Source organism: Columba livia, chromosome 16 (genome assembly GCF_036013475.1).
Source record: "Columba livia isolate bColLiv1 breed racing homer chromosome 16, bColLiv1.pat.W.v2, whole genome shotgun sequence".
Taxonomy (NCBI): domain Eukaryota; kingdom Metazoa; phylum Chordata; class Aves; order Columbiformes; family Columbidae; genus Columba; species Columba livia.
The window spans coordinates 3,032,630-3,045,310 of record NC_088617.1 but is presented as its reverse complement, the minus strand read 5'-3'; the positions used below and the strand labels follow the sequence as shown (position 1 = coordinate 3,045,310).

At 41.4% G+C, this 12,681-nt stretch overlaps 1 protein-coding gene across 1 annotated transcript; it reads left to right on the top strand.

Moving 5' to 3' along the window:
- Positions 1-331: 331 nt before the first annotated feature.
- IFT52 (intraflagellar transport 52) lies at positions 332-11,975 on the top strand. Its single transcript, XM_005502691.4, has 13 exons — positions 332-634; positions 1,214-1,301; positions 1,561-1,690; positions 2,481-2,556; positions 2,644-2,715; positions 3,577-3,703; positions 4,809-4,895; positions 6,266-6,334; positions 7,072-7,226; positions 8,220-8,307; positions 8,822-8,930; positions 10,138-10,283; positions 10,385-11,975. Exons 1-13 carry the CDS (start codon positions 516-518, stop codon positions 10,430-10,432), a joined length of 1,314 nt encoding a protein of 437 aa, XP_005502748.1. The 5' UTR covers positions 332-515; the 3' UTR covers positions 10,433-11,975.
- Positions 11,976-12,681: the final 706 nt, after the last annotated feature.

Genomic DNA, 12,681 nt, shown 5'->3' with positions numbered 1-12,681 from the left:
TGCTGTGTGTGAGGGAAGGGCGGAGGAGAGGAGGGAGGTGGGTGTTGTTATGCTATGCCTGAGAGTGGCTGTACTTAATTTGTTTGGGGGTGTTTTCGGTATTTTTGCTTTTACTGGCCCAGAAACCTGTTCCTGCTGTAGCAACTGCCTGAGAGGACAGTGGCCAGCCCTGGGCTGATGCCAGGCGACCGCTGGCCCACGTCAAGCCCCAGCGCTCCCCGCCGGGCCCCGGGGCTGCACCGGGCGCGGCTGCAGTGGTACTGTCCCGCTTCCCCCCTCCTTCCCGGCGAATGGGCCAAACCACCGCGGCGCCCACAGCGCGGCGCCCCCCGCGCATGCGCACTCGTGTCCGGTGCGTTGCTACGCTGTAGCGGACGCGTCCCCGCTCGGCCCGGCCGCCGACGCGGGGACATCCCCCCCGGACCCGCTGCGGCGTCCCGCCGGAGAGTGGGAGCGGTGGAGGTTCGCTCCACGCCCGGAGAGCTGGCATCCTTTAGGGTAGCCCCGGTGACGCTATGGAGAAGGGTGTGCGCAATGTCATCGCGTTCAACGCGTCCAAAGGGGAGAGCTTCGCTCTCGGCAGCAGCTACAAGTCCCTGCGGAAAAGGCTTCGCGGCAACTGGAAGATCCAGAGGTGAGGGGAGAAGCCGCGTTTCTGTGCTCCGAGGGGCCGTTGGGTGTCTGGCGAGCAAGAGGCTCCGTCAGCCGGGCCTGGCCCTGCGGGGCGGCCCGGGAACCACCCGTGTCCTGGGCAGCGGGTGGAGGGAGCGGATCCTGCTCCGTTCTGCTCTGGTGAGACCCACTGCGGTGCTGGTCCAGCTCTGGGGTCCTCAGCACACGACAGACATGGACCTGCTGGAGACGCCCCTTAGTTTTAGAAGGACAGGGAACTGCTGGAGAGAGTCTAGCGCAGGGCAACAGAGATGCTGAAGGGAAGCTCGTCAGGTGCAAAGTTTAATAGCAGCTTTGATGGTTTATACCAGTTCTGGATTTTCTAAAGTACCTTGTTAGAAAGGCTTTTCTATTTAATGAGTGGAAATATGCAAAGATTATTTTTGCTGGAGTTGTTAACTTTAAACCCAGGTGAAAGGATGCAAAGTGACTGAAGTGATTTGCTTTGTGTTTATTTGCCAGTTCTTTCATTTTTTTTCTTTAAGTTGTGGTTCAGGAATATGTCCAAGAATAACTTGTGTCTTTATTAATCTGTTTATAGCTTAAAAGATGAAATCACATCTGAGAAACTGTTTGGGGTAAAATTGTGGATTACAGCAGGGCCAAGAGAAAAGTTCAGTGCTGCTGAGGTAAGAAGTCAATAATTGTTTGCAAATTAGTTATATTTCAGTATTTTTTTAATGTGAAATAGAAAAGAGCAACACAGGAGAATTTGCAATACTACTGCTGTCTATGAATTTACACAAATTGAAATTCAAATGCTTTTTCTTTTGAGTTCATTCCAAATAGTCAAAATTATTCACCTCCCCTCACCTCAGTATAACTTTGTGCTGTCATGTGTGTTGTTTCTGTCACATGTATTTCTTCTGGATCTTCGCTGTCTTCTAGTTTATGGTTCTGAAGAAATTCCTGGAGGATGGTGGAGCCATCCTGGTGATGCTGACAGAAGGTGGAGAGTCCAGATGTGGCACCAATATTAACTTTTTCTTAGAAGAATATGGGATCGTTTTCAATAACGGTAATGGCGCTCACTGATACATTTTCTTCTTCCCTTTTCAACAAAATCTAAAGTGTAAGTTCGGCCTTTTTAGGTAGAAGCCAAGCAGGTCCCTCTCACAAAGTACCTTTTAGTCCAAGAGATGCTTTTTATTGAAATATACATGGACATGGCTGTGTGATCCTGGAGCACACCAAGGGCTTTCCATGGACATAGTACCTTGCTAACAACTTGGCCATCTCCATTCCTTTGCTATAGTTGTCCATTTTAATGGTATTTACTAACAAAAATTAATTCTACTGACATTTCTTAGTTAAAGAGCCTTTCATTTCAAACATTTTTCCATATATTTTAATACCCTGAATAAACAGTGGCACTTTTCTACAGCAGACCAATAAAATGCCATTCATTACTACTGATGTGAGAAAACAGAACAAACCAACCAACCAAACCAAACAAACAGCTGCGCCTAAGTTTACATGAACTATTTTTAGGGTCTTGAGTCACATTTCTAGACCATGCCTTTTTTGCTTCACCAGTATTAGATTCATTATGCTTTTAGAAGATGTATAAAAACAGAATTGGAACTTGTAAAACTTGATACATATTCTTTTAACTGGATCATCCTTTTGCATCTTCTGCTTTCCAGAAGACACTGAGTGCTTATTTTTATTTGAACTTGCAAATGTATTCCTGTTCTAAATCTATATGTCTGAAAGGAATCTAAGAGCTAAACTCATTTTTTCATTGCTATATCTAGCATGCTGATCAGCTGAGATGAAAATTTCTTTATATTTTTTCTTTCTTCAAGATGCTGTAGTACGAACCGTGTATTTCAAGTACCACCACCCAAAAGAAGCACTGATCTCTGATGGAGTCTTGAACAGGTAAATATTTGGGGTATATAAATCTTTAGAGTAAACTCTTAGAATCTGTATTGTTTTCAGTAAGTTTTGCTTTTCAACATCTTGTAGGGGAATCAGTGAAGCTGCAAGAAAAACAGTCCTTGAGACATCAGATGAAGATGGAAGTGGAGGTGACTCACAGTAAGTGTTTTCCTTTGAGGCAGCTGGTGTGAAAAGATCTAGAATGATTTGGGATTGGCAGGTTTGCAATCTAGCAGGAGTATGTTGTGCTTGTGTTGAGGTTTTCTAATGTATTTCTTGTGTCAGCTTCCTGCTCCTCAGGGTTATATCTGGAAAGGACAATCTGTTTAACGGTGCTGGATAACCAATGAAGGAGCAGGCGTGGTAGGGTTTGAAGGGAATTAGTACTGTCCTGACCAGATCTATTTTGTCACTTGTCTGTGGATTTGAATTTGGCAGAACAGTGTAAATATGAATAAGCTCTAGACAGTGACCGGTCTGTTGCAGGTGTGAGCAACGCTACGTCTTTTTAAAGAGCCTTAATTCAGGGTAAAATAGACATTTAATGCAGTTTTTAGCTTTCCATCCCTCTGTGCTGCAGAGGAGTGAAAAGGCATTGAGACGAACACAGCTTTTCCATAAATAACTCTAAATGTTTGCATTCTTCCTTGCAGCTAGTTTTTAGACTAATAAATGACTGTGTGGTTGATCATAAAGAAAAATGTAAGTGTAAAAACGTTTTATATAGTTTTGTTCCAGAATATATATTCATGAGTTAACTAGCCTTTTCTCAGGTACAGGACTGTGCAGACAGAAATCCAGAGCGTTCTTTGTTCCTTATTTAAGAGAAATCATCAACCTGGAAAAATCCATAGAAAGAGACTAAAATGTCATTATAATGATCTGAATGTTCTAACCCATGCCTCTCGCCATTCCCCCAGCAGTGCACAATTACAGTTTGCAGTTAAGACAGACTGAGTTTTATATGTCCAGCCTACCCGATACATGCAGGTGCTTACGGAGTGTCTGTATTTCCCGCAGAGCGCTCACTTTCGTGTATCCATTTGGTGCCACGCTGAATGTGATGAAACCAGCGGTGGCTGTTCTGTCAACAGGATCCATCTGCTTCCCGCTCAACAGGCCTGTTCTTGCGTTCTACCAGCACGAGGTATGACTCCATGTGACAAAGCACGAGTTCTCCCCCTGCCCCGCACAAAGAGCGGATTTTCTGGGAGCACTTACAAACCCACTTCTAGTTTTGATGCATTTGTAAACTCCACATGGGCCTGCTGACTCCTCCCTCCTTCTATGGGAAACTATTTTTGCATGGGGTTCAGAGAAGAACTAATTTGATGGTCAGCAAAAAATAGATATTTATTTGGCTGACAGATCTTTTTAGTTACTCCTTAGAGTTTGAAGTTTTTCCCGCTATTTTAGTGATCATTTAGTAAGTTAAATTATTGTTAGCGTCATAAACACGCCAAATTGAGTTAAAGAAGAGAACTGTCACCTTGGAACCAGTGGATTTGTATATGTTATCTTACCTGTCCAGCCCTGTTAATGAAAAAAATACCAACCAACCAAAAAAACCCCAGACATCGAGTAGTAGTTGATGGGTACAAATAAAGGATTAATATTGTTAGTGAATGTGAACATGTTAACACACTATTTACTATGTAGATGAGTGTCTAACACTACTGTGGTTCTTCAATATCTTTGTTAGGAAGGTGATTTTTTTTGTCCTGAGGATGCCCAACTTCATCCCCCCATGTTGCAGCTGAAATAAACCCCATAAATCAAAGACAGAGCAATATGAAGTGAACTTACAAGTACACTCGCTGCTCGCATTTTAATATTTATAGCTGTCAGACTAAGATACAATAAAATTCCTACGCCCACACAATATTTGCACATAGATCTGCTAGTAATGCATTCAGTTCACATTATTTTTTTTACTTGATTGAGAAAAGTGTTTTCTTTTTCTGTAAAAATAACCTAAGTGCAGCTATTGTTGATGATACTCCGTGGGTTTTTTTGATTGCCAGCCAATTGTCTGTCTGCTCGTATGAAATGCAGAGCAGTATTTTTAATACATTTATGAGCCTTAAGAGCAAATACACTTACAATGCTGCTGCGCTCTTGTGAGCTTGCCACTCCTTATTCCAAAATTGCCTAGTTCTTTAAATCACTTTGCAGTTAGACATCATTAACAGTTGCCTCTAAAGCTGTGATTTGAAATGGGTTTTTTGCTGTATTGTGTTTTTTGTTGATAGAGTCAAGGTGGAAAGTTAGCAGCACTGGGATCTTCGCACATGTTCAGTGATCAATATTTAGATAAAGAAGAAAATGGTAAGATCATGGTAAGTTTTTTTTTTTTTGGTTTGTGTTTTGTTTGTTTGGTGTTTTTATTTATTGTTTGTCTGGTTTTAGTTTTCTTTGTGGGTATCCACAGCACTTACAAAGCAGTCCAAGCTCACTAGCTCCATTGTAGAGCAAGATAGCTGTAAAATGGATTGAGTGTGGAGATTCTAACCCAATACTGACATCCTGGGGAATATGTTAGAGCGCAAGTAACAGGAGGAGGTTTTAAAGACAAACTTTATTATTTATGTTATAGTGCACTAAAAAGCTTTTGCTACTTCTGTTTGCCACTTTATTGTCACTAATATTTAAATATTCAATAGAGTGGTTTTGTTGTTTTTTTTTTTACTACTTTCTTATAGCTTCCTTGGTGCTCGATTACGGCTACACGATTAATAACAAATGTTTGCACATATAGCTCCTGATACCTGGAGGTTGTAAAGCACTTTTGTAAAGGGTTAAGATTGCGGGGTGACAATAAAACCCTGGCAGATGTATTGTTAACCCCCTCTTCCCCCTCCCCCCCCCCCGCCTTTCCACTAAGGAGAGGCGATTGGGAGGAAAAGAAGGACAGAGTGAAGAGAGTTGGAAAAAATTAAAGATATTTTACTAATGCTACTAATAAGAATAGAGAAAATAATACAAAATATACAAAACCAATCTTGAAAGTCTCAGCAACTGCAGAGCCGGCACCTGAAGTCCTGGATTAGACTCTGCAGCCAATCGGAGCTGGATTCAGTCTCTCACTAGGCCTCAGTTCACAGGGACGACTAACAAGGTCCTCTCCTAGTATTGGCCATAAGCAGAAGGGAAAAGGGCAAAAAGGGACGAGATCCTCGTGATCTCCCACTTTATATGAAGTATTCACGTGAATGGGATGTTATACACAGTTGGTCAGTTTCTTGGTCTCTTGTTTCTCGTCGCCCCTCTCGCGAGATGTCCATCTGTGTTTATCAATAAGTTTGCATTCCATTGCTAGGTTTACCAGAACATGTGTCTGGTTCTCCAGGAAAATGCAGTTAATATGAAGGCTTTAGCTGACAGGCAAAATTCACTGAAAGAGAAACTTGTTTTTAACAAAACCAGGACAACTTTCTAAAGTGGGATATGTAACATTGTTATGTGTGAGGAGGGGAATTTCCTGCTGAGGTGTCTGCACCTCATACCAAGTACGCTCATTGCTGTGACTCATTGCTTCCATATGGAAATACAAAAAAAGCTTGTGTTTTCTCCACGGATATTCTTTCATTTATTACCTTTTTTCTTACTTTTCACTATATGTTATTTAGTAGCTCAAATATGAATGTTTAAGCATTATCATAGATTATTTGGACTCTCCAGAAGTTAATTAAGTTTTGTCCTTCTCCAGGATGTGCTTTTCCAGTGGCTCACAACATCAGATATCCATTTGAACCAGATGGATATGGAGGACCCTGAGGTAAGAGATCCATCAAAAAGAAGTAAATAATATTAATAGCGTGACCTAGCAGCACCAGTTTTGGCAAACCATGTATTTAGCACAAGACGGCCAACAGGTAGATGGATGCTGTTGTTGCTGCAGACCCTTTATTCAGCATCTGAGATTGAGTAGATGGATGGATTAGGCATAAAAATAATGGTATTGTGTCTCTGTCAGATTGCTACTCATTATCAGATTTCATTTGTGAAAGTCTCTTCCCAATTTGCCCATGTTTATCAGAACATTTGCTGCTCCAGCATAAGTTTGCGCTTCACTCTGAGCCCTCAGACATGAGGAATGTGTGTGAAGGCAGATTTTCTGTGTGTGGGTAGGGATCGACCTGTGTATCCATTTTAGTTGCTTTTTTCACTGATGTTTGCAAATGCTGGTTTTATGTGGGAATACCATGTGATAAAATTGCATACTCTGTGTGCATAAAAAGACAGTTTTTCACAGTTGACAGGTAAGCTGGTTCTTTTAATTTTAAAGAATTAGCAGAAATCCAGATACAATGTCCATGTGGTGAGGAGCTTTACAGCTGAGAGTGGAGTTTGCACAGTCCACCAGTCCAGTAAGCTGCACTGCAAATGGTCATGCCTGGTAGAGACTGAAAGAATTATTTCTAGATGACATATTAAATGAGATATATACTAGAAACAGACTATGGGTCGGTCTTTTTAAATCACAGATGCGTGTATCTGTGTGTGTGTGTTCAGATTTCAGACTATACCATGCTCCCAGATACAGCCGCACTGAGCGAGAAGCTGCGAGTCTGTCTGCAAGAAGGAGACGAGAACCCAAGAGACTTCACAAAGCTGTTTGATACGTCCCTTTATCAGCTGGATACAACTGCCCTCCCTTCAGTTATCAAGTCAGCAGCTGTGATTTATTTTTTTTAGTTCCATTGTGTATTCTGCAGTTTCTGTTTGTGCTCAACTGTGTCTGCTCAAGAGCAGAAAGGACTGAGCTGTAGGCAGCATTCTGAACATGGATATACCAGGAGGTTGATTTATATTAATACAGTCTGGTAGCGATGTTTTCTCTTGCTTCTTGTCTTAGCTGCAGTTTCTGACATTGTTTTTTTCCTTTTTTCTGACTCCTGCTGGTTCAGTGAACTGATATTTTTAGTAGAACTGTCTACAGTGATGTCAGGTACTTTCTGGAGTGATAACTGAGAGCTGGTTATTTTTCCACTTACGAATGGCTTCACGTTTACTGAATCTGCATTTCATTCATCTTTGCATTTCCAGTAATTCTGTCTTGAGATTCATCTGCTGCTTAGTTTTACTGGTTTGGGATTGCTAGCAGCTTTGTCCCTCATAATTCACGTTACCCTTGTATTCATGTGCGAATACTAGCATGCTTGACACGGATGCCATGAGACTCCACTCTGTTACAGATGCTTTTTTCTTACTCTGCATTTCTTGTGTTTTTGCTAGATGTGAATTAATAGTGGAATCTCCCTTCTCATCCCATCACAAATAACTTTAAAAGAGCTTTTGGTTACAGACTTCCTGAAAAAACTTTTTTGAACGGGATCACTTTTTCCTTCTGTGCGTTCACACCTTTAAAAGTTACTTGAAGAATTGAGGTGTGACTTCCTTCTATTTTATCATCTTATATATCCACTTATCATTATCTTCTTCTCTGTCATAAGTTTAATTAATTTGCTTACTGTAGAAGTCAGTTATTACTGATAAGTACTTTTCTGGGATCCTTCTAAAATCAGACTTTCTTTTATTTTATGCTGTGACTGTGCATACTGTTGACCCTGGTGTCTTCATAAAAATCAGTCTATAATCTGCAGTGGAAATGGATGTTGTATCGTTTCTTCTCTCATACTTTGTCTTCTTCTGTGCTGCAGAGCTTATGAACAGCTGAACGTGAAACATGAACCTCTCCAACTCATTCAGCCCCAGTTTGAGACTCCACTCCCTGCCCTCCAGCCAGCTGTGAGTGATCTTGGTGATACAGCCCGTGCAGAACCCTTCTGTTTCTTGTAAAACCTCCTTAGAGCTGCATGGTTGCAACTGAAAGTAGCGTCTTATGCACTACCCTTTAAAAACACAAATCCAACTGCATGAAAAAGAAAACACCCTTCCCAGAATTAACGTGAATATGTTTCCAAGGTGAGCTGTTATGGCGAGCTTAGTGCCTCAGCTATCACCTGCATCTCTTGGAGCAAAACTGAAAACAAACTGCAAGTGCACTATGTCTAGTTGTGATGCTAGGTGATAATTCTGGCATACTTGTGGCTGAACTCTTTTGGAATATTCAGTTATTTTTTTACAAAATACAAATGGAGCTTTTAAAAAAGTGCACCTTTGTACTTCGGGCCTTGGAATTGCTTTTGACTTTATGAAAGGTTTCTTCAAGTCCAATCTAAGTCCACAATTATTGTCTTAGAGATCTGTAAAGTGTAAGAGAAAGATGTGACAATAAACCGTGCTAATTCTTCACTTCAAGGTTTTTCCACCTGCTTTCAGAGAATTGCCGCCTCCTCCTCTGGAGCTCTTTGACTTGGATGAAACTTTCGCATCTGAGAAAGCTCGTCTTGCAGAGATTACAAACAAATGTAAGCGGAGCAGGCTGATTGTTGACACGTTTATATATAAAGTCGAAGTTTTTGGAGGAAAATTGTTGTTATATTTAATTTTCAAACATGAGTCTTGTTTATGAAAATCCACTCCTCTCATCCTGGGCCAAGAAACTGGATGGCCTTGGAAGTGGATAAAATGACTTTATGTATGATGACATTTTGTTTGTTACATGACATTTTAATACGTTTCTGCCTGCTGTTTCCTATATCACACATAAATTGCTTTGCGTGCTCTTGCTGATTTATTTAACATCACAGAATCACAGAATCACAGAATCGACTGGGTTGGAAAAGACCTCAGAGATCATCGAGTCCAACCCTTGGTCCAACTCCAGTCCGTTTACTAGATCATGGCACTAAGTGCCATGTCCAATCTCAGTTTAAAAACCTCTAGGGATGGTGAGTCCAGCACCTCCCTGGGCAGCCATTCCAATGCCTGATCACTCTCTCTGTAAAGAATTTCTTTCTAATATCCAGCCTAAATTTCCCCTGGTAGAGTTTAAGCCCATGCCCCCTTGTCCTATTGCTGACTGCCTGGGAGAAGAGACCAATCCCCACCTGGCTATAACTTCCCTTCAGGTAGTTCTAGAGAGTGCTGAGCTCAGCTCTAAGCCTCCTCTTCTCCAGACTAAACAAGCCCAGCTCCCTCAGCCTCTCCTCATAGGTCTTGTGTTCCAGTCCCTTCACCAGTCGTGTTGCTCTTCTCTGGACCCGCTCCAGCACTTCAATCTCTTTCCTGACCTGAGGGGCCCAGAACTGAACACAATACTCCAGGTGTGGCCTCCCCAATGCAGAGCACAGGGGAAGGATCACTGCCCTTGTCCTGCTGACCACGCTGTTTTTGATACAGGACAGGATACCGTTGGCCTTCTTGGCCACCTGGGCACACTGTTGGCTCATGTTGAGCTTCCTGTCAATTAGTACCCCCACCCCTCTTTATGCTTTGGAGTTAAAAAGTTAATATTATAATTATTAGTTAATAATATTCTAAAGACACCTTAAATCTAAACAAGATGAGAACGTACTAGCTTCAGGAATACATCATGGCTAGTCTACTGAACTTAGTTACAGGACTTAACCTCCCAGAATGCTAACAACAAATGAGAGTAATAGTATATTTTTGCCCAACTGATACGGATCTGTGTGATATTCAACTTCCTTCTTCCTTGGGATGCTTGTTTAGGTACTGATGATGACCTGGAGTTCTACATACGAAAATGCGGCGATATCTTAGGAGTAACAAGTAAACTCCCAAAGGAGAAGCAAGAGGCCAAACATATCCTGGAGTACATCTTCTTCCGAGTGGTTGAGTTTAAGAAACTGAATCAGGTATATTTAATAACAGAATTACAAGTGAATAGTTGATGGTGTCAACATTTCTACCCTATTGATAAAATTTTTTGTTTTTCTCTCCTTTTCCCTTACCTAAGGAACATGATACTGACACAAGTGAAGCTGGATTCCAGAATGCCAACTGAGACCTGGCTTTCCCCAGTTTGAGACCTTCTAGTAAAAACATATTTTTCCATTTTTTTAAGCCTCCATGTTCAGCGTATTAATTGGTTCAGTACATTAATTGGGGCCATCTCCGTAGTTCACTGAATGTTCAGATCGTTTATGTGTTATCGTGTACGTTACGTGTTTTATCATTTATTAATGCCTTTTGAGGCAGAGCTTGCATTTTGCAAGCACTTTCCAAATGATTTCCTATTTTTCTACTTCTTTATGAAAAAAACTTTGTACTAAGAAAATGTGGTTTGGGTCTTCCTTTCTGGCTCCAGGATTTATTTGCCTGCAAGGCTCACTGGGGTTCTCCTGATGTCCGTGTTGTCCTTAATTGCACTGTGGGAAAGATTGTGATTTTTGGTTTGTGAACTGTGCAAAAGAATATACAGCCATAAATACAAGAGCTGCTGAAAATACGCTGGACTGTCATCCCCAGGCAGTTTCCCTTTGTCTCTCAGCCAAAGTGAACTAAGGAGAGGTGGGTTTGTTACTGTAGAAGGCAAACATTTCTTCCAAGGGAGGGGGAGAATGGAAAATAAGCAATAATGACATTGTTGCAGGTCATTGCCTCATAGGAGAATGAAAATAACATCATTTTGAAAAGAAGGGACAGCATTTGGATGAAAAAGGCTTCTAAGGTTAAACAGGTTGTTCTTAAGAAAACGTGATACTGTGTAGAAACTCAGGAATATTTTTACTGACAGTTATTTGATATCCAGTCTATCCCCAGAGAGAGTCAGCTAGGTAATGCACAAGAATGGAAATGCAAGTGAAATTCATTGACCGTGAGATGTTGAAGCTCAATGCACAGCAAAAATAGAGCCAAAGATACTAGTGGTGAGAAGAAAAGATTTGTCAATGCTATTAACACTGTGTGGCTTTGTTGCAAGGACTTTTTTTATATCAACACTGTGAGATTGCACTTTAAATACCACACTTTTTGAATGTCAATCTGACACTCAAACTGTGGAACTTATATTCTTCCCCCACCCAAGTCTCTATGTAGCCTTTGCGACTCTGGTGCTTTATCTCGCTTTGGAATGTCTTCTAATTCAAAAGCTGCTTTTTCCAAAAGATCTTCTCATCTTTTATCTACAACAAGGCATTTTACATTCCTCATGCTTCGGATGCCAGCTTGGCGCAGGGTTTTCTAAAGGAGGTGCCCCAAGGTACCTTGGAAGGTTGCTGACCAGTCAAGATGTGCTAATAGAATGTTAGCAGAAGTTTGTATATGCTTATTCTGCAGACACGCTTTTTTTATAGCAGCATGTTTGAAATTTTCCATTTCTTCTTCTATATATTTTTATTTAATGGCGTAGTTGTGGTTGTCACAGAGCACTGTGTACATTCCAGCTCCATGTTTACACAATAAGCTGAATCTTTGCAGTATCAGTCAACTGGCACAGGCAGCAGTGGAACCAAACAATGTGTGATCCTCTTGCTAATCATAGACCCGGTTTGTACTGTTTTGTGGTGTTTATACTTCAAACTGTAAATACATTCTCTTTCTGGGCCCTTTTCTGAGTTGTTTGTCACCTGCTACTGATGTTGTAACATGGTTTAGGTGTAAGTCATCTGAGCAGCCAGGGAATAGAAGCAGCTCCCTGTGATGTTGTACCACTCTGACAGCTGAAGTAAAAGAACAGATTATTTTTCACTAAATGGATGGGTTATTTGTTGGGTTTTTTTGGTCCAGAAACCCTAGTGTGAAATGTAGGTGGAGGCAAGAGCTTGCATCTGCCTTTTAAATCTGTCCCTTTGGCCCTCTGGAAGTATTTAAACTGTTATGTTGTAAACAGAAGCACTCACTTTGGTCATGGGAATATGGTACATGTTAAGTTTATGGCTGGTTGGCAGAATTTTGAAGGAGAGGGAGGGTTTTTAAGAAGGGAGATGAGACCACTGGAAGCTCAGGCATACAGCCATGGAGTTTAGATATTAATGAAATTACTGCTTTAATTCACAAAAGTTGTTTACAAGCAGCTGTTGCCGCTTTCCCTTTTTTCTGTCTGCCCTCTTGTGCAATGGGACTTCTCATCCCTTAATCTCTGCCTAAAACAAGAAGGGGGGGAAGCATATATTGGTTCTTCAGTAAACTTAATGCTCTGGAAATCTGGTTTTAATGAGTAATTCTCCATGCCTTTGTATCTGTTGTAGTTGGGGGGGGGGGAAGGAAGAAGTGGCTGTGTAAGAGCAAGAAAACAACCGGTGGGGGGAGGTT